Source organism: Cyprinus carpio, chromosome A24, assembly GCF_018340385.1.
Source record: "Cyprinus carpio isolate SPL01 chromosome A24, ASM1834038v1, whole genome shotgun sequence".
NCBI classification, from domain to species: Eukaryota; Metazoa; Chordata; class Actinopteri; order Cypriniformes; family Cyprinidae; genus Cyprinus; species Cyprinus carpio.
Window position 1 is genome coordinate 22,989,643 of NC_056595.1, and position 24,704 is coordinate 23,014,346.

Here is a 24,704-nt window from a genome sequence, read left to right on the forward strand (position 1 = left end):
CACCCCTGCTGGTAGAAGCTGTAACTACACCAGGGGGATCCATTGACCGCCATTCAAACTCATAGACATCTTTTGTAACAATATATACACTGCTGTTCTAAAGTTGGGGTCAGGAAATGTATTTTCTTTCTTTTTTTGAAATAAATTAATATTTTTATTCAGCGAGGATGTCTTAAACTGATAAGATGTGATAGTAAAGGCTTATATTGATTTCTATTTTGAATAAATGCTGTTCTTTTTAACTTTTTATTCATCAAAGAATCCTGAAAAAAAATGTATCACCTGTTTCAAAAATATATTAAGCAGCACTTGATAATAAATTAGAATATTAGATAGAATACAGATTTTTACAATTGTAATAATATTTCAAAACTGTTTTTTTTTTCTGTATTTTTGATCAAATAAATGCCGCCTTGGTGAGCAGAAGAGACTTTGTTTATTGCATAGTGTATTGAGTTGTGCATTGCGTAAAAAATTAATTCAAAATAAAAAATGTTTTAATACTTTTTGTGTTTGAGCTGTGTATTGCATAAAAAATGTAAAAAAAAGGTTGAAACAAATAAATAAATATATACACAGTATATATACACACACACAAAAAATAAAATATCTCTCTCATTATAATATTTTTATATTAAGATTTTATTTGATTTTAGGGTTGATTTTGGACTGCTGAATATGTAAAAACTTTGATTTGTGGACATGTTCACTTTAGCCAGCATGGGTGCGTGAGTGCATACGTGTGTGTGTGTGTGTGTGTGTGTGTGTGTGTGTGTGTGTGTGTGTGTGTGTGTGTGTGTGTGTGATAGGCTCGCGCAGGGTTAGGAGCGATCTCCGATTATTTGCTGACACAAGAGGAAAACTCATTTTGGTTTGGAGTTAGGAGCCAGACATGGAGACAGACCGAGAGCCTGAGTAAAAGAGAGAGAGAGAGAGAGAGACTCTTCACACCTCTCCGTTCCCACGGTATTTGGTTTGTTTACGTGCCGCAGTCAGACACAAAAACACTCACATAAACGCAGACGTGCACAAACAACAAACTACACTCGATATCTGATTAACATGTTACAAGCCAAAATTACTTTGATACCCATCTTTACTACTCCCTTAATCTCGACTGTACAAAATAAAACATAATATTAGAAACATCATGATATTAAAACTAGAATTTAGTGGCTTTTAGTTGGTGTCTGTTAACTTTTTAGTCACATTGATATGCTAGTGTACTCCTAAATGTTATTTTAAGCACATATTCACGTTTAAAATATAGTCTTTTTTGTCTAAAACAGATTTAATATATTGATGACTCATCCTGGACTGCGTGGATTTCTGTCCAATCAAATGTGTTAGAATGAGAATGTCCCTCCCCCGGTGCTATCTGCGACTAATTAACAAGTAGAAAATCATGGTTTATGGCTGTGTAATTTCTGAACCAGTAGCTAAAAAGACTAAAAATAATACAAATAATTAGATTAAAATAATATTTTAAAAAAAATTAAAATGGAAAAAGTAGCATTTTATGATTTTAAACCAAGAGGTAACAATAATAAAACAGGTATGTAGGAAAGATAAACTAAAGGCTGTTCATCTGTTCGCCAGTGCTGTTTATTTCTGCGTCATGGTTGGTGAAGTGATCTAAAATCTGAACCTGCCGAATACCTGAAGCCTGAGTGTGCAAAAACACACACACACACACATACGGACGTACATGCACTCACACATGCATGGCATTTCGGAAGAAAATACCACAGACTCCACAGCTCAGCAGAGCTAATAAATAAAGAGGTCGGGGCGCCACCTCAAACCTTCCCCGTGTGTGTGTGTGTGTGTGTGTGTGTGTGTGTGTGTGTGTGTGTGTGTGTGTGTGTGTGTGTGTGTGTGTGTAAGAAAGCTGAGGGGGGCTCTACGGGAAACATACAGGTCTAAAGTTGCATCAGCATCAGTCTCTCTCTCCTTTACTGGCTGTCTGTCTGTAACTGAACCTGCGAAACTGTGATCGCGCTCAGTGACCTCAATGAGTCCTGCACTAATGAAAAAGACAGTGACAGAGTGTGTGAGAGCACATCAGTGTTTCTACAGCTCTGAAGATGTTTTCAATTTCACTTTAGTTTTAGTTAGATTCAATGGTGAATAAACAGCAGCACTACCAAAGATAAATTACATCAAACATAAATATGTTTAACAGCATAACTTTTATTATTAACGTTATTTGACATTTAAATACTTTATCATATAAACACAGTCAAAATAATTTTTTATCAAATCTTCACTTTTACATTTATCGTCTCTCACCAGGCAGTGTTATTTTAGTATCATTTATATACTGTACTATTATAGTTTTTTTTTATTCAATTTTATTTTAATATTTTCTATTTCAATTTTAATGTTTTAGTTATTTTGCAATTTTTTTAGTTTTTGTTTGTTTTTAAAATGACTATCATTTTTAAGTTTGAATTTATTTAGTTTAGTTTATTTTAGTACTTAAATTTAATGACAAAAGAGTAAGCTGTTATAAAATGTTAAAGTTTTGAAATATTTTATTTAATGCATTTTTGTCATTTGTGTTAGATTTAATTTTTAAAAATGTCTATATCTTTTTTATTACACTTAAGTTTATTTAGTTACTTAAACTAAATTAAAATGAGAAAAGTTGCCTTTGCAACAAGCTGAAATAAAATATTTAATGTTTTATTTTGTGCATTTGTCGTGATACAAATGTATCACAAAATGCCTGATAATTTGTAAAATGGTCATTTATATATGCGACTAATGTTGAATTTGGTTAATTAATCATCATGTTTGAATTTAGTTTGATCACAATGTTTAATCAATGGACATCCCTACATTTATATTATATTATGTCCAATAAATCTATTGTATTATTATTGTATCATCTCAGGGGTGTGGTGCCACCGAGCCGTTCCTCACACACAGACACACGTCCAGAACAAAGCGCCGCTTACCAGACGCCAGGGATAAAGAGATATTAGCCCTCTCTCTCTCTCTCTCTCTTTCAGCAGCTCTCTGTCATCCCTCCATCCTGGCTTTAGCAGTCCTTTCATCTCCCAGCCATCCACTGCTGCTAACTTTCCACTCACTCCACATCCCTCTATCACTCTCACAGCAGACGGAGAGACCCACAGCCAATCAGAGCACTCGGAACGCTGACGCTATCGCTGCACAACATGAATATAATTTCCCCAAAATTCCCGAGCGGAAAAAACTTTAATGTCCCGCTGAGACCCGGATCAGACCCTGGAATCTGAGGGATTTGAGATGGCGAGAGCACAGTCTATGAATGGACACACACCTGTGTGTGTGTGTGTGTGTGTGTGTGTGTGTGTGTGTGTGTGTGAGATAACAGAGAAATATTAATGCACTTCAAACGGGAACATGTTTGCATGTTATGCATTCAGTGTTGTGCGATGTGTGTGTGTGTGTGTGTGTACCTACTTAACCATATTTTGGGCACAAATTTGTACCCAAAAGTGAGCAATACCTCCATTTGGGGATGTCCTCATTTGTAAACTGGTATAAAAATAAAGTAAACAAATTGTAAAAATGCTGAAAGTTTTCTGTGAGGGGTAGGAGTGGGATAGGGTTAAAAAGTGTATAACTATCTATACAGTAAATATAAACAATAAAAGTCTATGTAATGTCCCCATTTAGATAGCTATGTAAAAGTGTGTGTGTGTGTGTGTGTAGTCAACGCTAATGTGTTTTTATACTGGAATATTGAAGCGTTCTAAAGTTAGCAGCAGAGAAGCTTTCACCTACACCAATGCAGGAACCTGCTCCATGGAAATTTGTTTTACTTCACAGCGTGTGTGTGTGTGTGTGTGTGTGTGTGTGTTTGTGTGTGTGTGTGTGTGTGGACAGGTCTCAATACATTCCATTCCTGTCTTAATGGAGGCTTACGGCGGCCTTTGAGAGTCCGTGTGAATAAATAGAAGCCAGCAACCCAGAATACCTGTTTCCTGAATGGGATTATGCCAACACACACACACTAAAAAATATTGATAATAATAACTACAAAAGTGGTAAAAAATATTGATACACAGAGAGAAACACACATTTATACACCGACTCACACACATTTGACATATTTCAATATATTATATTCTAGAATATATTTGGGAAAAACAGCCATTTTAAAACGTTTATAAATGTCTCTAAACAGAATTTCTTAATTAAATTTTTTTTTTTAAATACTTTAATAAGTAAACAAACATTTCAGTGAATTAAGAAAAATGTTTCCAACGCTGATTTCAAACATGGGAAAACATCAAAAAAAGAAAAAAAAACTTAAAAATGCTCTTATAAATGTATTCAAAAAATAAATAAATAAACATTTCACTATAAGAATTATTTTTAGAAACTGACACTGTCATCGGGTAGAAAGCGACAGTGTTGAAAAGTATCATGCATTATGAAGAAAAAAAAAAATGTCCTAAGCCCAGTAAATCAACAGAAACAATGGTCACACATTAGTCACTATTAACTAACTATTAACTAAGACTTTTGCCTCAAACTCCTCATTTGCTGCTTATTAATAATTAGTAAGGTAGTAGTTAAGTTTAGCTATGGGGTTGAATTAAGAGATCTAGAATATGGTCATGCAGAATAAGGCATTAATATGTGCTTTATAAGTACTGATAAACAGCCAATATGCATGCTAATAAGCAACTAGTTAATAGTGAGAATTGGTCTCTAAACTAAAGTGTTACCGATTCATATAAAGAATTACAGTAGTTTTTTTAGCAGGATAAAACTGGTCTTAAAATAGTGTTGAAACAAGTATGAATATTAAAATCTCACACGTACTTCATCTCATTTCACAAGCTTTTCACCCCATCATTTGAGAAAAACTAGTGTCAAATACACACTGAAACTGAGAGTAAAATGGAAAGACCATCACAACAACCTTTCAAAATTAAAAGCCTGTTTTAAATTGAAGAAATTATGACAGAAATATATTACTAAAATGTACTTTTCAAGTTATAATAATAATAATAATTTTAAGGAATATCATAAATCCAAGATATTTCATCCATTAAAATTACACAGTTTTATTGTGCGGCATTTCATTTGTAAAAAATAAAAAATAAAAAATGCAATGTTTTGTTGTAAATTGTTATTTTTTCATTTAATAAAATGTTAAAAGATTGCTTCATTTGTTAAAGCTTTATTTATTATAAATTGTTAAAGTTTTATTTATTATTTAGACACAATTTTTGCATTACATTTATATTAAATCATTAACACATAATCTAGAAAAAAAAATAAAATGAAAAACACAAAATGCATTTCATGGGACCCCAAGTGAAATGGTACCTTTAGGTACTAATGTATACTGTTTAGGTAATATGTACACTTTTGGGGTAAAAATGATACAAAGGTGTACCTTTTGCAAGGGTAGTGTGTCAGTGACCGCTTTTGGACATTCTTTTCTGAGACTGTACCTACTTATAACGTAATTAAATAACTACTAATGGTTGCTATGATAACTGATAACATTACAACCAAACTTTATGGTTTGATTTTGAAAACATATAGTAAGCCCTGATATGATCACCTCCTAATTTAGCCAATTCATAAATAAAAACAGACAAAGCAGCTCAAACTGCAATATGAGTAGATTTAGAAATCAATGTGAATTTGGTTACCAGTAAAGCACGTGTTTCGAGCCCAAGAGGGTTTATGTGACATAACCAATGATTCACTATATACAAAGATTTCAACCAATGCTATAATTACTCACATCTGCATTATATTTGCAAACGCTCAAAGGCAAACTGCTCATAAGAGCGCGCATACGATTACACGCAACAAACGTGTGCACACATGTGTGCGCGTACTGCATCTGATATTTCATTTTCAAAAACGGGTGTTGTCATGACAACGGTCCAAAAGAAGGAAGATGATGAAGACAAATACTGAGATGAGATGCATGTGAATTTTTTAGGCTGTTTGTTTTTTTGAGGTTGGCACTTTAACAAGTAGAAATCCATTTTGTTTAAAACACAAAGAAAAGACGTGAGAGCGTAAAGCCTGCTGGATCATATTTCTGTGATTTACCTTTGAAACTGAGCTCAATTGCAAGTCTATTTAAATATTTAACTAGCTTATGATTTCAGGTTTGATTGATTCATTAAATCTAATCAGACGGATGCAATCTTGACACCCAAATGAAGTTGGCCTTCACACAGAAACAAATGATGAAATACATGACAACTGTGAGGGCGTCCTTTGAAAACCTTCTGTTCTGCACAGTTAATGTCCCTCTTTCCAACACAAAGAGCTCAGAGAGTCTCTGTTATCTCTTTGCTCTCTGAAAGATCTTTGAAGAGCGTCTGCATCTCTGATGGTGTCAAAAGTTCCTTCACACTCATCTGGGAACGTGACGGGAATAAGAAAGCCTTCAAGGATTAGTTCACTTCCAGAATAAAATTTTCCTGATAATTTACTCACCTCCATGTCATCAAAGATGTTCATTTCTTTCTTTCTCCAGTCACAAAGAAATTAAGGTTTTTGAGGAAAACATTCCAGGATTTTTCTGCATATAATGGACTTCATTGGGGACCAATGGTCTGAAGGTCCAAATTGCAGTTTCAGTGCAGCTTAAAAGGGCTTTACACGATCCAGCAGAGGAATAAGGGTCTTATCTAGCCAAACCATGTGTCATTTTATATATAAAAAAATAATAATAAAAGTAAAAAAAAATTATATACTTTTTAACCACAAATCAAAGTAAGAAAGACACGAACATCTTGGATGACATGGGGGTGAGTAAATTATTAGGAAATTTTTCATCTTCAGTGATGCTGATGCATGAAAGCTGGAAGAATAAGACTGACAGACCGAATAAAAAATAAAAAATAATAATGTTATTATTATTTAAAAAAAATTCTAGACATTTCAGAAGAACCATCATTTTAACCTGATTCAAAATTCAAGATTCAAAATTCAAAAAATGTTTAAAAAACATTCACAAAATGAACAAAAACAATTATATGCAATATAAATAAGTAAATTATGGTGGTACAGATATTTAATATTATATATTAAAATTAAATATCTGTTGTTTAATTTTAGTTTAATTTGCACTTAAAAAATTTAAAGTAATAATAATAAAACTTTTTTTTATAAACATTTCAAATCAGAATAAACCAGTAATGTAACTAAAATTTGTCAATATTTCTTAGAGATGTTTTGATATTCATTATGTTTGAGTTTTGGCTCTGAAAGGTCTTGTTTTTTTTTTTTTTTTTTTTTTTTTGGAGAAACCGTTATTTCAACCGAGCAGATTCAAAATGTTTCATACAATGGGTAAAAAAAGAAGTAATAAAAAAAAAAAAAAAAAAAAAAAAAAAAAAAAAAAAATATATATATATATATATATATATATATATATATATATATATATATATATATATATATATATATATATACATACATACATACATACATACATACATACATATATATATTTAATATCCTTAACAGCAATATTTACTTACATTTATATTTATTGTTTGTTTAATTTTTCATATACAGTTTTACTACAACACTACAATAAAAATATAAATAAAACGAAACTGCATTGATGACGCAAACAAATCGTTGAATCAGATTTCTGAATCAGTTCACTGAAATGGAACTTGAATGTTATTAAAAACTACTTGAATGATATTAAAACATCTCTGTTTTAAGTTGTAAGACTAAGAGGAATCACAAAGCTGGTCTAATGAAAAAATCTTGGATTTCGGGTTGTGTTTACGCCGACTGGCTGCATCGATGTGTTTTATTTCCAGCTAAAACATTCAAAACATCAGTCGGCCAACGGAGCTCAAGCCAATCCCAGAGTCCTCATGGTTACAAAACATGCTGCTATGAAATGTGCACGGCACAGAGCATGTAGTGTGTGTGTGTATGCGTGATGTAGTAGACAGATTCAGAGACACAGACACATATTTATAAACACACACACACTCCTCTTCTTGTAGTAGCGCTCTGTGTAAGTAGGATTTCCAAGGACTGCTTGTAAGCATATGAAGGGCTGCATTCTCTGGGTGTACGGCTGGGAGACAGCCAGTCCACACACACACACACACACACACACACACACACACACATATATATATTTATACACCCTTCACACTGAACAACCAATAAGTGTCAGTTTATTAAAAACAAAATGGAGTCTCTGACAGAAGGCTGCAGACCATGAAGGCAAAAGCAAAAAAACAGGCTGTAAACAAGCCGTAATAAATCCGCCCACTTCAACCAAGAGGAATCCACTGAATCAATCCACCTTAAAGGGGCGTTCACACTCAAAGAGATCTGGAGCGATAGAGCAACCGCAAGTCACTCATTTCAGTGAAAGCTGCTGATTTAGACTGCGCTAACCTGCTGCATTTGTCAGTCCATGCTGAACACGAAAAAACAATCAAACGCAAAACAACAACAACACAGGAAATAATAACGCAATCATCAAGTGATTTTATGAGGCCCAAAACACACTTTACGTAAAAACAAAGATGCTTCTAACAACACAAGGGCAACTTCATGCACTTTTGAATTCAGACTGAGGTAAACATATTTAGAGGCACATGGGAGACCACAGCAAACACTATTCCTCCTGTATTTCTATTTGTTCCACAAAAAAATGAATAAATAATGCACTATTGCATTTGCATAAATTTTCTAAATAGGAAAAAGCAGTGTTTCCAAATTTTTGGGAGGATTTTTCTGTCATTTAATGCCAAGGTAATATCAAACAAAAGTATATAATAATAAAAATTTAAAAATATATTTTTACAAAAGATCATATATATATTTAGATTAAAAATAATATACAGTGGCATGTGTGCGTATGTATGCATTAAGTATAAATAATATTAATAATATTTGGAAAAAAATATACATATATACACATACATATATATATTTATATATAAACCAAATATAATAATAATAATAATAATAATTGTGATTTGTGAATGAGTTCCTTATTTGTTTTCTGTTAAAATAATCCTGTATTTTTTAATTTTAGAATGCATTGTGTAATTTAATATACAAAGATATATACATGTCTGTGTAAAGTATATAATATTAATAATTGAAAAAATTTTGCACACACACACAAATATTTTATATAATATATTTTATATTTTATTGAGGGTATTTAATATATACATATATACTATATAAATACAATCAAACTTAAAATTATTCAAACACCAGATATAATTTTTGATATTTTTTACTAGTGGGTGCAGGACACTATAGTTCATTTATGTAAGTGTGGATAGCAAAATAACTGTTACATATTATACCCAAAATTTATTCAGTTATTCACTTTGACCTGACCATGTTAACTCTGAGTTCTTGTCATATTTTATTACCACTTTCTTTAAATATAGCGAATAAACTGTGATAATGTGTGCAATGAAGGTGTCTGAATAAATTTTGGTGTGACTGTATATATATTTGTTTAAATAAATATTTTGCAAAATGTATAAAACTTGCAATCTTAATTATAGAGGATTACTATATATAGTCTGTGAAATGAGTCCATTTAGAAAAACACACATATGCCCTGCATTCTCCACTGCAGTGCCACAGGGGTTGCTACAGCGTGCATTAGCATAACAATATTTCCTTCTATGGTACGTTTCTTTCAGGTCCACTACTTCAGATGGAATCTGGCTATTAAGTTATTTCAAGTCAACATGTTTATAGTTAGCTTTCTGAGTAATAACAAAATCTGATTTACTGATGCAGACATTTGAAAAAAGCTTGAGTAATGAGGTCAGGTATAGCCACAATAATGAAGAAAACACATCAAGCATTTGCAAAAAACGGCGCGCTCGCAAAGCTATACTTAACCTGGAATCATTCGTTTGACAGCAGAAATACAGCAGCTGAATCAGCCATCCACCTGCATAGCTGCTGCAACAACAACAAACCCCAAACACTGGGCCACGAGTACACTAGCTCAACCCAAGAGCAATAAAGTGAATCAGTGATCGTATTGTAAATGTATATAACCATACGTCAACACAGCGCTACTGCACACGCTCAGCTACAAAAACACTGCTGCGCGCAACTCTAAAACACCACACTCTATAGGACATAAACACAGAATTAAAGCAACATTTCACTGAATTAAAACTCTGTCATCAGGTCCTTCCAAAACCGTTTGATTTCTTTTTTCCGTCAAACACAAAAGCAGGAATTCCAAAGGCTGTGCTGCTCGCTGTTTTCAATGTGATTACAATGAACGAAGCTTTAAAGCTTCAAAAAAAGGACACTTTGCATGAGAAACAAACCCTAATTTGAGTCACTATTGTGTGCAATATTGACAAAAGAAATATCTAAATAATCATAATTAAACAATATATTGCTAAGTGTGTTCCATTACAAACGAGCCATTTGTTGCATCCAGTGAGGACATAATTATGTATTATAATGACTTATACTGTCTTTTTAGGCGTCGTGTTGCATCATGCTGCATAAACATAAAACCATATCTGCATTTGGGATTGAAGAAACGACAAACAACAAGCGCTACTCTACACTGATCAAAACTCACGTTTGAATCCTCAGTAGAAAATCCTTTACATATGTAAACGCACTTACAGACTGTGAGTCAGAGCAGCCGGCAGATCAGGAAACAGTCCTCCATAAAATGTGCTGCACACATCTGAATATTTGGGTTGAACTGTTCTGGAACAGTGCTGTAAATACAACTTAACCACTGACTTCTAGTCGTGTCCTCTTTTGGAAGACCAAACAAAGTATTTTCGCTTTCAGAGTGAAACAGCATCTCTACGACATGCCGGTGCCGGCAACAGCGAGAATAAAAGTTACGCCTTCTTTCTTTGCGTGAACATTTGGGCGGCATTATGCAAATCTTCCCACATCATGACGTAGACATGTGGGGGCATTTTAGGATGGGATTGACAAGCCTAATTTTTATAAAGAATATCTCTTTGGGTTTGAGACTTTAGTCTTTGCAACTTCAGAGATCTTATCTATTCACGAACAGTTTGTAACACTCCAAAGAGAAAGGAAAATTTGAATTCACTTAAATTCAATGTTACATTGTAATATTTGTGGAATTTACTAGCAATTTGAATGAAACATTTTTCAAAGTAAATCCTTCACCAATTTGTTCCATTTTTTTCAGAAAAAGAATCTAAGTGTTAATTACCAACAAAAACTGCAACAGTGTTGCTGTGTGGTTGTTAGAACATTGTTAAATGGTTGCCAGGATGGTTGTTTTGTGGCCTCTAGTAAAAACGCTGCAGAAAGTTGCACACACTGAACTACAAATGAGTTATCAAATTAAATCAATATCCAAAAATGAAGTCAACATTTGGATTTCTCTCATGTCCTAACTCAATCCTGCAGAGCATCTCTTTCTCTTTTGCGTTTGCATAATGCCGATCCCATCCCCCTCTCACAAATACTGGTCTCACAAACTCTTAAATGCTCTTTCATCTCTGATTTTTGTTAAAAATATGTGAATCACATGTCGGGTCTGGCTAATGTTTACTGCACGTCTGAAATGAAACATATTTGTCAATTTTAGCTGTTAGGCTGAACACAAGTTCTCATGGGACCCAACTGATCTGATAAAGATTCAAATAACTTATCCTCATTCACACATGCGCAAACATTCAGCCAAACATGCATTTCATTCATCTTCAGACTAATATAAACATAGCTTCAATGGAGAGTTTACAAACACACAAAGCTTTTCCAGCAGTTATCTGTTAACTAAGTGCAATAACTCAACTGTTTTATTAGCTGTCTGTTAGGAAGACACGTTGGATAAAACACAGACAGAGAGAAAAGGAAAAGAAAAGAAGGACAAACTTCAGAGGGAAGAGTGTGAGGATGAGTTTGGGAGCGACGCCCCATGTCTAAATACATAATGAGCCTTAATGGCCGCAGTTTCACCACGTAACCAACAGCAACCACTGCTGCGAGGAAAAAAATGTCCAGCCTTTCGCCTCTTGAGAGTGTGTGTGTGTGTGTGTGTGTGTGTGTGTGTGTGTGTGTGTGTGTGTGTGTGTGTGTGTGTGTGCGCATTTGAAGAAAACAGCACAAACAATAGAGATTACACTTGCTAAATTTCACAATTTCTTCTAGATTTTTCTTTCTTCTCTTATCAGCGATGCTCATCCTCTGTGCATGTGTAATTTCTGTAAATGTTCAGTAAGTGTTTCTGCTCTTAATGAAGGAATGTGATGATCTTGAGTTCGGTTCTGCGTTTAGAGACACAGACTGACAGAGAGTTTGGGATTATTCAGCACTGCCATCTAGAGCTCTGCTTACACAACTACACACAAGACAGACACTCGGACCTCTGAAAGTCCACAATTCAGGGTTAAATCCTACTCGAAATTTACTGAGAAAATTACTCTCTCATAAAACTGATTCTACAAGCATTACTCTGGAAAAAGAAAAAAAATTATCTGAATTATTCCAATATTATCATTAAAAAATGCACCTTACAATAGAATTAATTCAGCTTATTTTTTTATTTGCATTATTTTAGTAAAATAAACCTTTAAATAGACAATCTCATGAAAACTGATAAGAACACGTCCAGGTCATATTTCCAAAATAAAATAATAAATAAAACACATACATATACATACATATATATATATATATATATATATATATATATATATATACACACATATATATACATATATATATATATATATATATATACACACATATATATATATATATATATATATATATATATATATATATATATATATACATATACATATACATATATATATACATATATATATATATATATATATATATAAATAAACACACACACAAAATATCTTATTTATGCTGTGAAGTATTTTATTAGGTATTATTTGTTGTACTATCGTACATTTATGGTGATTTTTTTTTTTAAATACTGCAAATATAACTAAATGTTTTTATGAAGACTCTACTTAAAAACTAATAAAATAGAATAAAGGGAGTTACAAAAATGACCAAAAAAATCATAAAGTCAGTAAAACCATATGTATCACAGTAACAAGAATTTGATGATGCAGTGTTGTTTTTCTAAACTAAAAATAAAAAGATTTAAAAGGTTTTTGTAATTGAAATAAAGCTGAAATATAAAATGAAATACATATTATCTGAAAAACTTAAAAATTAAAAATGTTGTCTTGGCAACTAACTGAAAATGAGTTTAAGTTGAAGTACTAAAATTACTAAAATGAAATAAACAAAAGTTCAACAGAATAAAATAAAATACTAAATAAAAAAGCTAAACAAAAAATGAATACAAAATCACAAAAACACATCAAATTTACAAAAACTTAAGGTTAAAAATAAAGGTTATTTCAAAATACTAATAAACACTATAATAGTATATAAATAATACTAAAATAACAAAGCCTTAATGCTGAACATAAATGTTTTCAAATATTTTTTCATGTAATTTTGGGGTGAAACATGACCTAGACATGTATTTGTGAAGTACAACCTAAATGAATGAGAACTGTAAAGTGTCACTGAGTCATGAATTACAATTAAACATAAAAATTATCATGATTTTCTTAGCTCTAGTTCCCATGCAAACACAACTTTGAAGCCCATAATTATATGCGTGTTCTATAAATGTATAAAACAGAAAATAATTCAGTTTACTGCATCACCGTGCATTAAATTCAAAATCTGACCAATATATGACAGATACCTGCCACGAATATCCATAATGAATTATTCAAACATCCTCCTGATGGACCTGCTGCTGTCATTTATCTCCACATACAGATTAAGCACAAGTTCATTAGAAGTCCACAGACTGTGTTCAGTCATCCGTAACCAGCAGGCCATTCAAACAGGAGGCTAATGCACAGCAAAAAGCTTTTTCCAGCCATTTTCTCCAACAAATCTCTGACTTTAAGCCGACAGTTGCACTGCCAAAGCACTGTTTATTCGTACAAATACTGTAACAACTAAGCTGTCTGAAAATAAGGTGTTCTGCAACCCTGGAACGATTTCTGAATGTGTCAGCGTAGTGAAAATTATTAAACCACGCAGTACAGAAAAAAATAATAATCTGCTTACTGTAACATAACACTCCTACACTAAAAAACTAAAGACTCAGGAGGAACAGAGCTTATAAAATACATAGATAAGAAGGGATGAGATGAAAGACTAGTTGACTAATCATTCAACAACCAAGTGTTTCAACTCTAACATTTTCAGAAACACAACTTCTCAGACAGTCTTACCATCTCTGAAAAGCTGCATCTTTAAATTCATCCCATTTAAAGCCCCGCTGCTACAGCCATCAATGTGCTTTTCTAACAAATAGACCGTTTGCAACAATACATTTCAAGACAATTACTGTCTGACTTGATATTGCCTGCTGTGAGCAACATTTCTGTTTTTATACATAGCCTGTACATCACCATTTTTATGAAGACTATGTGTAAAGAAGCTTATAGTTATCTAGTTTATTTACCATATCCTATTGAAAGCCTGCATTCAAAGTATCGCTAAGAAATGAGTCTAATCCCTAAACCAGCCTAGTTATACAATATTAGAAAGTCAGCCATGCAGATAGATATCTTACCCCTAAACACAGACGACTCATTAGGTCCGGAGAAGAGCCCATTCTGACAGTGAAACTCATACAGTGTTTGGTTTAGTCTTCAGCTTTCTGAAGCCTCTCCACATGTCAGGTAGCATTCGAACACCTGAGCCTCTATTACACGGCGCAGGCAGGTAATGAGGGCTCGACTTTCATGCTATTATACACACTACATTAAATATTCATACAAAACCCTCTGTGTGCATTTTCAAACACGATTTTTAGGGAATGACTTAATTAAAATTCTCTTATTTACTTTATGTAACGTTTTTAAAGGAAGTCTCTTCTGCTCACCATGGATTCATTTATTCGATTAAAAACACATTAAAATTGTGAAATATTAATATAAATTAAAAAAGTGTGTTCTGTGTGAATATACTGTAAAATGTAATTTATTTCTGTGATGCGCAGCTGTATTTTCAGCATCATTACTCCAGTCTTCTTTGTCACATGATCTTCAGAAATCATTCTAAGATGCTGATTTGCTGCTTAAATATTATACCTCATTATTGGTTATTATTACTGTTAATGCTGAAAATATTTTTGCCACTTAATATATTTGTGGAAACAGAAATCTTTGATCAATAGAAAGTTCAAAAGAACTGCATTCACTTGGAATAGAAATATTTTGTCAACAAATGTATTTACTGTCTCTTTTGATTTTAATGTGTTTTCAACATTGATAATAATCAGACATATTTATTGAAGAGCAAATCAGCATATTAGAATGATTTCTGAAGGATCATGTGACACTGAAGACTTAATAAATTAGAACAGGAATAAATTACATTTTAAAAATATATAAAAAAATAAAAAATATTCATTTTAAATTGTAATAATATTTTACAATTTTAGTATATTTTTGATCGAATAAATGCATCCAACGTGAGCAAAAAAGACAAAAATATTTTATAAACCTTAATTAATCCAACTCTCAAATATCAGTTTGCATTTCATTTCAAGTTCTTGTACCAGTTTGCAGAAAAATTACTTCTGGGCACTTCAGCGAAGGAAAACTTCCACAGAAATAAACAACCACATAGAGATTTTGAACAATATGAGGTTGAGTAAATAATAACTGCATGTTCTTTTCTGGGTGAACCGTCGTTTTAAAGAAACTTTCTTTACAACTACTCACAAATTTCCTCTTCAGTTTGACTTTTGGATCGGCGAAGCTCCTCCTCTCCGGCGGCGCGGGTTCGAACTCAGACTCTCCCAGGTGATCATCGGCCGAGATGCTTTTCCTCAGATACGCCGCCCGCCGTCGGAAATGTGAGAACGGCGACTGAGAGCGCGGCCGGGGGTCAACGGCACCCGGAGCGAAGTCGGCCTCATTTTCATCTTCCAGCCGCCACATCTCGCCTGAGGACAGACAGATCACACATCAGTCAAATATCACACATGGCATATTTAACCTTATTTCACTGCTGATTATCCCCAGGCAGCCGGCTAGATCTGTAACCACAGGCGTAGACTCTCAGATAAGGACATTAGGGAGCTGTCAGGCAACTGGAACAGAGTTATTCGTGTTTATTAGACTTGAGTCAGATAAATCTGGGTCAGAGTTTCTACCAGATATTATGGCCCTCGTTTGGCATGATCCCAGCATAATGAGCACGTCAAATATGCTGAGGGAGACGGCTGGGATTGTGTGTGTGTTGAAACAGCACCATGCCCCACTGTTGGCAATGACAGTTGCTAAGCAACTAGAATGGGGAGGAAGCCAAAGACTTTAGGTTTAACATTTGAGAGACAGTGAAAAACTCCTTCACAGAAGCTTTACACAAGAGCAGCTCAGCTGTGAGAATCGAGGAGAAAGCGTGAGAAAGAGAGAGAGTGTGGGGGGTTTGGCAGAGCGGTGCAGGCTGAAGTAAATATGGAGTACATGGAGATGGTGAACGTGTTAAACAATCGCACATGGCATAAAGCTCACACATGTTGTGAATGGAATGTGCCGCGTGGAAGCTTCCTGTTCCAGACCTGGTCCATTCACAACTACACTGCCAATTCTATCTCTCACTCGCTCACTGATCGTTTTTAATCACATTTATTATTTTTGCGCAATAGAGCAACTAAAGGGCGTCTTGTGCAATCAGATGCTGAAAACTGAAAGTATTTAGAATTTCATAAACATTCTGCATCGTAAAAAGTCAATAGAAAGTAATAATTAAACATATGATGAAAATAAAGCCTATTTTTTGGATTAATAAGACTAATTCTCATCACTGTGCAAAAAAAAAAGAAGATAGAATTGACTGTCAATTGTTACTGTAAACTAAAACTATTAAAAATTGTTTGCATTAATTTAAAAATTATAACATGAATAACCTAAATAAACTGACTGAAATAAATAAGTATAAGTTCAAGTAAAATGACTAAAACTGAAATAGAAAACACATTAAGGGTAAATATAAATAAGTATAAAAACAAATAAAAATTCAAAAGCAAATAACAAAATTATTAAAACATAAATTAGCATGAAAACTGAACACATCAAAAGCATCCTAAAATGAAAAGAAAAAAACGTGTATCTATGGAGTTTCTGCATTGTGGCATTTTCATGACAATTTAGCTACAAATACACAATACTACAATGCAAAAAATATATTATTGTAATGTGAAAAATTATATATTATTTAAATTGTATTTATTTAATATAGCAAAATCTGATTTACTACCTTTAATTTATTTAATTTATGCCTTCAATTAAAACTAAATAAACACATTATAGTAATCATAATGAATGTAGAATGAGAATCAACACAGAGAATAATTAGAATTATTTCATAGAATTCTATAGTACAGAATTACTATTTTATAATATAGTAATATTAAAAATTAAAACTACTAGACTCATTACAGAACAAACAGGTTTAAGGGAAATTAAAATAGTGAAAAAAGAAATAATAATTTGGAAAATAAATAATACGTAAATAATTTCCATTTGATTTTGGAGTGAACTGTGAGCTTGACATGTTTTCATGAGATTCACCCAAGAACAGGAGCTTTGTGTTTTTTGGTTGTCACTTTACTGAACTGCTTTTCATCTAGTTCACAGCAAAATCATCAAAGCTGAGAGTTCGATAAAATTAGTTTTGCTAACACAGCTGTGCCGTTTTAATGAATAAACACAAACACACACGCAATACCTGCAGGAGGCAGTGTACATGCTTCAAGACCACCAGGGCTGGAAGGAACACGTGGGCGTTGTTGACGTTCACAAACTTTCTCTGACTGCTGCACGCGGACGGCGGCGGGGGACTGAGGGATGCTGGGTAATGTCCTGGATTTGGCCAACAAAGGCCTCTGTAGCCGTCGCTCCAAAGACCTGGAACACAAACAAACAGAACCAATAACAGATAACAGGTTAAAATACATGCATTTCTGAAATAAACTCAATAATAAAAAGAAACAATCAATTCCAAGCAATATTTTGCATTGCATAATGTTTTACATTGTATGCATGTGTGTGATTGTGTATTTGAACACTTTATTTGTGATGTTTTATATGAGATTATTTATGCATTTGTTATTTATCTATTTATTTATTGCTGTTGTTTAATATTAGTACAACTATAGCAAATGCATGGAATTAAGTAGTTGTATTATGTCTCAAAACAACTTAAACTTTTTGTCTTAATCACTGTGTAAAGTTTGCATGCATTACATGAACATGTTTGGATGTCTGTCTGAAAGGTTACAGTAATATTAAGAACATTATTTTTCAAGCATGCAAGATGGAGTTTAACAGCATGTGGAGATTTGGCTGCATTCGTAAGTGAATGTCTGGCAACGACGGAGCAGCGAATTCCAAACTGCATGAGGAAATTCTACAGCAGAATGTGACGGCGTCTGTCTGTGATCTCAACAGGCGTCGGGTTATGCAACGCGATTACCATCCAAAACACTGGAGTAAATCAAAGCTACAATACAACCAGATGATGTTCTGCATTTATAAAGACCAGCTACAATAATCTCACTACAAAACATCCCAAAAACTACTGAAAGACAGAAGTGATTGAAAGGCACAGCGCAGATGTGAACAGCAGCTGCAGAGCACTTGATTGAGGTCTATGCCAGCAAATGTACTTCACTATTGATCAAATATTAAGTGCTGCATATGGTTTTCCCATCATTAGTCAAGCTCAGTTAAACTATTCATTTAATTAAGCACTGGCAATTCAAATCCGACAAATGTTACAATTTTATGACATTAAATTTATAAAGATCATCCGGATCATATTGTCGACTTCAATTAAATTTGAAGTAATAAAGAAAATGTGAAATGTGTAATATTCACTATTGAGTTTAAAAAAAAAAAAAACATTTAAGAACTAGAGCAGAAAATAATGTGATTCATCAGTGCATGTTATTCCAAATAAAAAAAGAAAAACGTTTCTCTCATTGGTTGACATCAATGTTTTTCCAACTTCTCCCCTGCAAACACCTGGCTTCATTCTGGTTTTTCTGAGTTTTCATGTTCCCATCAAATCAATGGAGAAATACTAATCCTGACTTACATTTTTTTCTAATTTAATACCACGTTTAACTTGTTACATGTTCTTACAGAGCACAGACTTTAAAATGACAGAATTGGACAGACTTGTTATTGTTAATGGGGTCATATGATGCGATTTCTACTTTTCCTTTTCTTTAGTGTGTTATGTAGCTATTTGTGCATGTATAAGATCTGCAGTGTTACAAAGCTCAAAGTCTCCCACGAAAGGATTTATTCAATCTAAAAGAGAAGGCTGATCCAGACTGGGCTAAAAATGCCTCATTCAAACACGGTCCCACATGTCTACGTCACTATGTGGAAATATTTGCGTAATGCCGCCCAAATGTTCATGCAAAGAAAGAAGGCGTGGTTTCAGGAAGCGCAGTAGTGTAGAAGCAGCATGGGAGACGCTGTGTGTTTCTGTGCGAGAGCAAAAGCACTTTATTTGGCCTTTCAAAAGTTGATGCAAAGAGGATTCATTGGTTAAGATTTATTTACAACAGAACAGCACAGACAGATGTTCAAATTTGTGCAACACATTTCTTGGACGTTTTATGAATCTAGGAGAGTAGTCTACAAGGTTGGCTGTGTAAAGGCTATTTATAAAAAGAAAAATGGGTCTATTATGACTTTGCTATGACAGTCTAGTGCTTATTCTGAATCATCTACTGTAAGTATGTTTTCTTAGTTTAAGTATTTGCTATTGACTGTTCAAATGCGGAGTTTTGGTCCGTGTAGAGTATCGCATCGTGTGTGTGTGTGTGTGTGTGTGTGTGTGTGTGTGTGTGAGAGAGAGAGAGAGAGAGAGACAGGGTCATGTGTACTGCAAACACATAGGAGCTTCATCTCTGTGTCTGTCACGTGACTCTGTTCCTCTTTCGGGCTTGAACTGATTGTAAAATTAAGGACATTATTTACTGTCTTTACATTTATGTTGAAAGCTGAAGCTGGTGATTATGGAAAGGGACGTTACATTTCCGACGTGTGCTTGTGGTGTTCGGCCAATCACAATGCACTGGGTCAGCTGGCCAATCAGAGCAGACTGTGCTTGTCGGAAGGAGGGGCTTTGTAGAAAACGACGCATTTGGGAGAGGCGGAGCATAGAGGAACTACAATAATGAACAGTATTTGAAAAATAATGTTTTTTAACATTAAAGCATGTCAGCATATTCTGTTACTCCAAATACACAAAATAATGATCTTTAAAAAAGCATCATATGACCCCTTTAAGTAAAACAAAGCTAAAAATAATTTCCGTTCATTGAAATAAAGCTGAAATAATATAAAATATAAATATTAGGTGATTTTTTTTTAAAACTTGAAACATTGCCTTGATGATTCGATATGGATTCTTAGTACTGTACTGCAAAAAAAAAGAAATTATTGTAATGTGAAGTTCAACAGCCACCAGGCTGACCAAAGTGCTTTACAGAAGAGCAGGATTATAAAATATAAACAGAAAACAAGACCAAAAAAAAAAAAAAAATTATATGATTTAAATTGCACAGTATTTATTTAATATTGTAATATTGAGTTTTTTGTTACTGAATCTAAAGCTTAAATAAGTATAAATGAAATCTAAACAGACATTTTAAAATAATTTAAAATAATAATGACAAAAGCACACAACAAAATTACTTTAAATTATATAAAATATAAAATTAAAGAATTCAAAATAATTTAATTTAAAATAATTATAAATACTATAATGGTATATAAATAAAAGTAATATAACACTGAGAATTGACTAAGAAATTCCAGCCCCATATATGCTTTCATTCTATTAAAAAAATAATAATAATACATCCAAAATTTATCCTGTTGTGATTTAAAAAAAAAAAAATATATATATATATATATATATATATATATATATATATATATATATATATAAATATATATATATATCTTCAAATTAGGAACAATACAAGGTTGAGTAAATGATACCATAATGTTCATCCCTCTACGTCTCCTCAAATGTTTCTCCTGAGAAAAAGACTCCAATAATCTCACATCATGTGAGTTTCAGATCAGATCTCAGCATCTCAGTTTGTGCTCTAATTGGCCAAAACGGCAAAGTCTGCAATAAAAAACAAAAAACCTCAAATATGAACTCTTCTGAAATGATGTGAGCTGCTCCACATTCATTCACATTTGCAGCTCTATACTCTTACACAGTCTCACTTGCGTCTGTTTTTATTTCTCTAAAGGAATTTTACAAGAAAACCAGATACTTCAATGCAACAAACACCTGAGCACTAAAGACAAAGGCACTAGACTGCATTCACAAATTTGATATATGAGCATTTACACCTTTTCAAAGGTTCATGACTAAAACATTCAGAAGAGTTAGTTCAATCCCTGCCAATCACAGTTCCCCATCTGTTCCCTCCCTCTAAATCCTCTCCTTTCATTGGCTGCTCATTTCTGTCATCCTGCCCTGTTCTGTCTGCCCACTGACCAGACGATTTCAGCCCCATCCAGGTGAACTGACCGCATTTTAACCCTCCAGGACACACTACATCAAGCACTCTTACGAGCCAAAATATGAGGGGAAAGTTTCAGATGTCAAGAATACAGTTCAGATTTGATTACTCAGTGATATGTGTGACAAATATGTCAGCATTATTAGAGTATTAACCAAACATACCAGCCGTTTTCAAAATAAAAGCCTGAAATCTCAAGCAGGACACACATGCATACAGGCACACACTCTCAAACCGCGCTCTGGTTTTGGAGTACCTGGCCTCTGCTACTGTGCAGCAGTAACTGCCGCTGCGACGGGTGTCCCTCCGACCCATGAGCTCATCCCTGGAACGCCGACGGTTAAAGTAATCTGTAAGTTTCCCGAAACTTGCCATTCTGTCCCTTGCATGCATGCGTCCGCGTTCTGCTGTTATTCCACGAGCGGCTGTGTCATATTCGTTCACTCACATCCCCACGATACCCACAGAAACACCAGTGAACACAGAGCAGCAGCAGCAGCAGTCGCGTGTCTGCCACTCGCTCACACGCTGAAAATAGCCACCCTTATGAACTTCCTTCAAAGGGAGCCTGCCGCGAGAGAGACGCGATAAGACGGACGCGTGTGAGTTTAGTGTGTCTTTCAGCATTCTCCCTCCGGAGCATCATCAGTGCTGCGGCAACATCATCAGCATCTCTCCCTCTCACTCAGCCTCTCGCTCTCTCTCTCGCTCTCTTTCTCTCTCTCTCTCAAATGCGTGCCGAATGCTCTGAAAGAACTAATATGATCTAGAGCAGGGGAGGGGGAAAAATGAATGAGTAAAGATGAAAAAGGAATCAGAGAAAGGCAGCAACACTGCCTAGAACGAGTGATTTTTGCCAACTGTTCTGCATTAAGAGTGGTGCATGTCTATGTGTGTGTGTGTGTGTGTGTGTGTGTGTGTGTGTGTGTGTGTGTGTGTGTGTGTGTGTGTGTGTGTGAGTGAATCATGCTTTGATAAAGACAGCAGCCTGGACTGCACTTCAAAGAGTGGAGTAAAATCAATACTGAGGACAGGATTGCATTGCTTGTCTTTTTGTGCTCCGGTACATCCATTACATTCCTTTTTTCTTTAACTTCTTGGCTGCATATTGAAACTGAATTAAAATACAATGTAAAGACCAAAACTGCAAAAGACTGCATCATCAGCTGGCCTATTTTCACCTGCTGCAAGCAAAAACGAGTGCATATTGCACATTCATAGCAGATTAACAGGACTTTATCGGTGGCTCTGATTGAGAATAAATCTTGTTCTAGCATGTAACTTTGTCCAGCATATTTTCCTCTCCGCAGCATCTCACTTCTGCTGCCGCCTGTGGTTTTGCCCTCCTGATAGAAGCTGAAGATGGAGGGGATGGATATAACACAATGTACAATACAGGTCATGTTAACCAAGGGATCAAAATCAACCAAGCTATTAAAGCAAACGCAATAAAACCCACCAAAGCAAAGCCCAATCATTTTGGATTTTAAACCAGGTCTGCGTTATTTCATTGCAAGACTCTTGATATTGATCATATAAATGTTTTGCACTGTTTTACATTAAGTGTAATTTAATTGTGCTTCCTTTTCAATGTAAAGCATGAGGTTGTTTTAACAGAACAATTACAATTCTGTCATTATTTATTCAACAAAACATTTATTTGTTACAAAATAGTTCCATTTCAAATAATTGCTGTTCTTTTGAAATTTCTATTCATCAAAGAACCCTGAAAAGATGCCTCACAGTTTCCATATGAAGCAGCACAACTGCTTTCATCATTGATAATAAGAAATAATTCTCAAGCAGCAAATCAGCATGTTAGAATGATTTCTGAAAGATCATGTGACACTGAAGACTGGAGCAATGATGCTGAAAATTCAGCTTTGATCACAGCAATAAATTACATTTTACAATACATTCACATAAAAAATAGCCATCTTAAACTGTTTTAACTGTATTTTTAAACAAATAAATGAAGCCTTGGTGAGCAGGGCTCAAACAGTAGTGTACGTGAAACAGACAATAGCATGAAATAATTGGCATTATATGAAATTGTAAACTAGGATTTTGGTGGAGATTTGCATTAAAAGCATCACGATTTTCATTGTTCATGAGCGCACAAAGGAAAGTGTGAACATCATGGACAAGGGCTCTGAGTGTGTGTCATACATCTAGGGCTAAAAAACCCCATGCTGGTAACAACAATAGAGATGACAATGGTGATATCTACTGCCTTTGGGAGAAACATCAAAAATAGCACATACTGTACAGTGTGTGTCATCACCTGCATTCAGTGATCAATACAGCGTCAGATCACAGCCGTGATCATACGTGTGTGTTAGTGTGCTAACATGACTCTCTCATATCAAACATCCTACCCTGTGCAAAATGAAAATGATATTTCATAAGATACTATTCTTGTCTGAGCATCACAACCAGCACAGCACAGCAACACTGACTCAACCAATGGGGTGAGTTTGGGGAGGGACTATCTGTTTGCCCAACCAATAAGAGAAGTGCAGAATGTTTGGGAAATTTTCCAGTTTTTAGAATTCTATTCGGAATCAGTGCAATTAAAAAAAAAAAAAAAAAAAAATTCACTTGCTGTTCAATTAAGCATTGGAGTATTATTTCAAATTAATATGTGGAATACTAACTGTAACGAAAACCCTTTCAAATATCAGTATGATCTCACATGACCTCTATATAAGCATTTAGTGAAAAACTATTTTACACGAAAATAGCTAGCAAATTAAGATTTAAAACTTAAATCATAAAGTGCCATTATGATTATTTATTTACCATTTTTATTCCAATCTTGTGTACAAGACAACTTAACTTTTAGTAGACAGACGAACAATAAGTCAAGAAAAAGATGCTGAAAATCAAGGTATTGTAAGTATTGTAAGTACAACATGTTTAGGCAAAAGTACACATCATACTCTCTGCATACAGCAAAAGTGCTTACTGAGTACAACACACTCAGCACACTACAAAAACAGTAACAGTACTATTGTATTATGCTATTCCAAAGATAGCCAATGATAGACACGGATGAAAAAGG

At 34.0% G+C, this 24,704-nt stretch overlaps 1 protein-coding gene across 2 annotated transcripts in view; it reads right to left on the reverse strand.

The window, feature by feature from the left end:
• LOC109049402 (ankyrin repeat and fibronectin type-III domain-containing protein 1-like) overlaps window positions 1–24,704 on the reverse strand; it is a 70,868-nt gene that overhangs the window by 40,617 nt on the left and 5,547 nt on the right. The window contains exons 1-3 of one of the 2 annotated variants that reach the window (XM_042714784.1): window positions 21,897–22,472; window positions 17,806–17,984; window positions 15,795–16,018 (exon numbers count right to left, since the gene is read on the reverse strand). In XM_042714784.1, the coding sequence (XP_042570718.1) occupies window positions 15,795–16,018; window positions 17,806–17,984; window positions 21,897–22,033 (540 nt within the window). In that variant the 5' untranslated portion in view covers window positions 22,034–22,472. Of the gene's footprint in view, window positions 1–15,794; window positions 16,019–17,805; window positions 17,985–21,896; window positions 22,473–24,704 lie in introns of those variants that run through there. The other variant, XM_042714785.1, reaches the window with a different exon arrangement.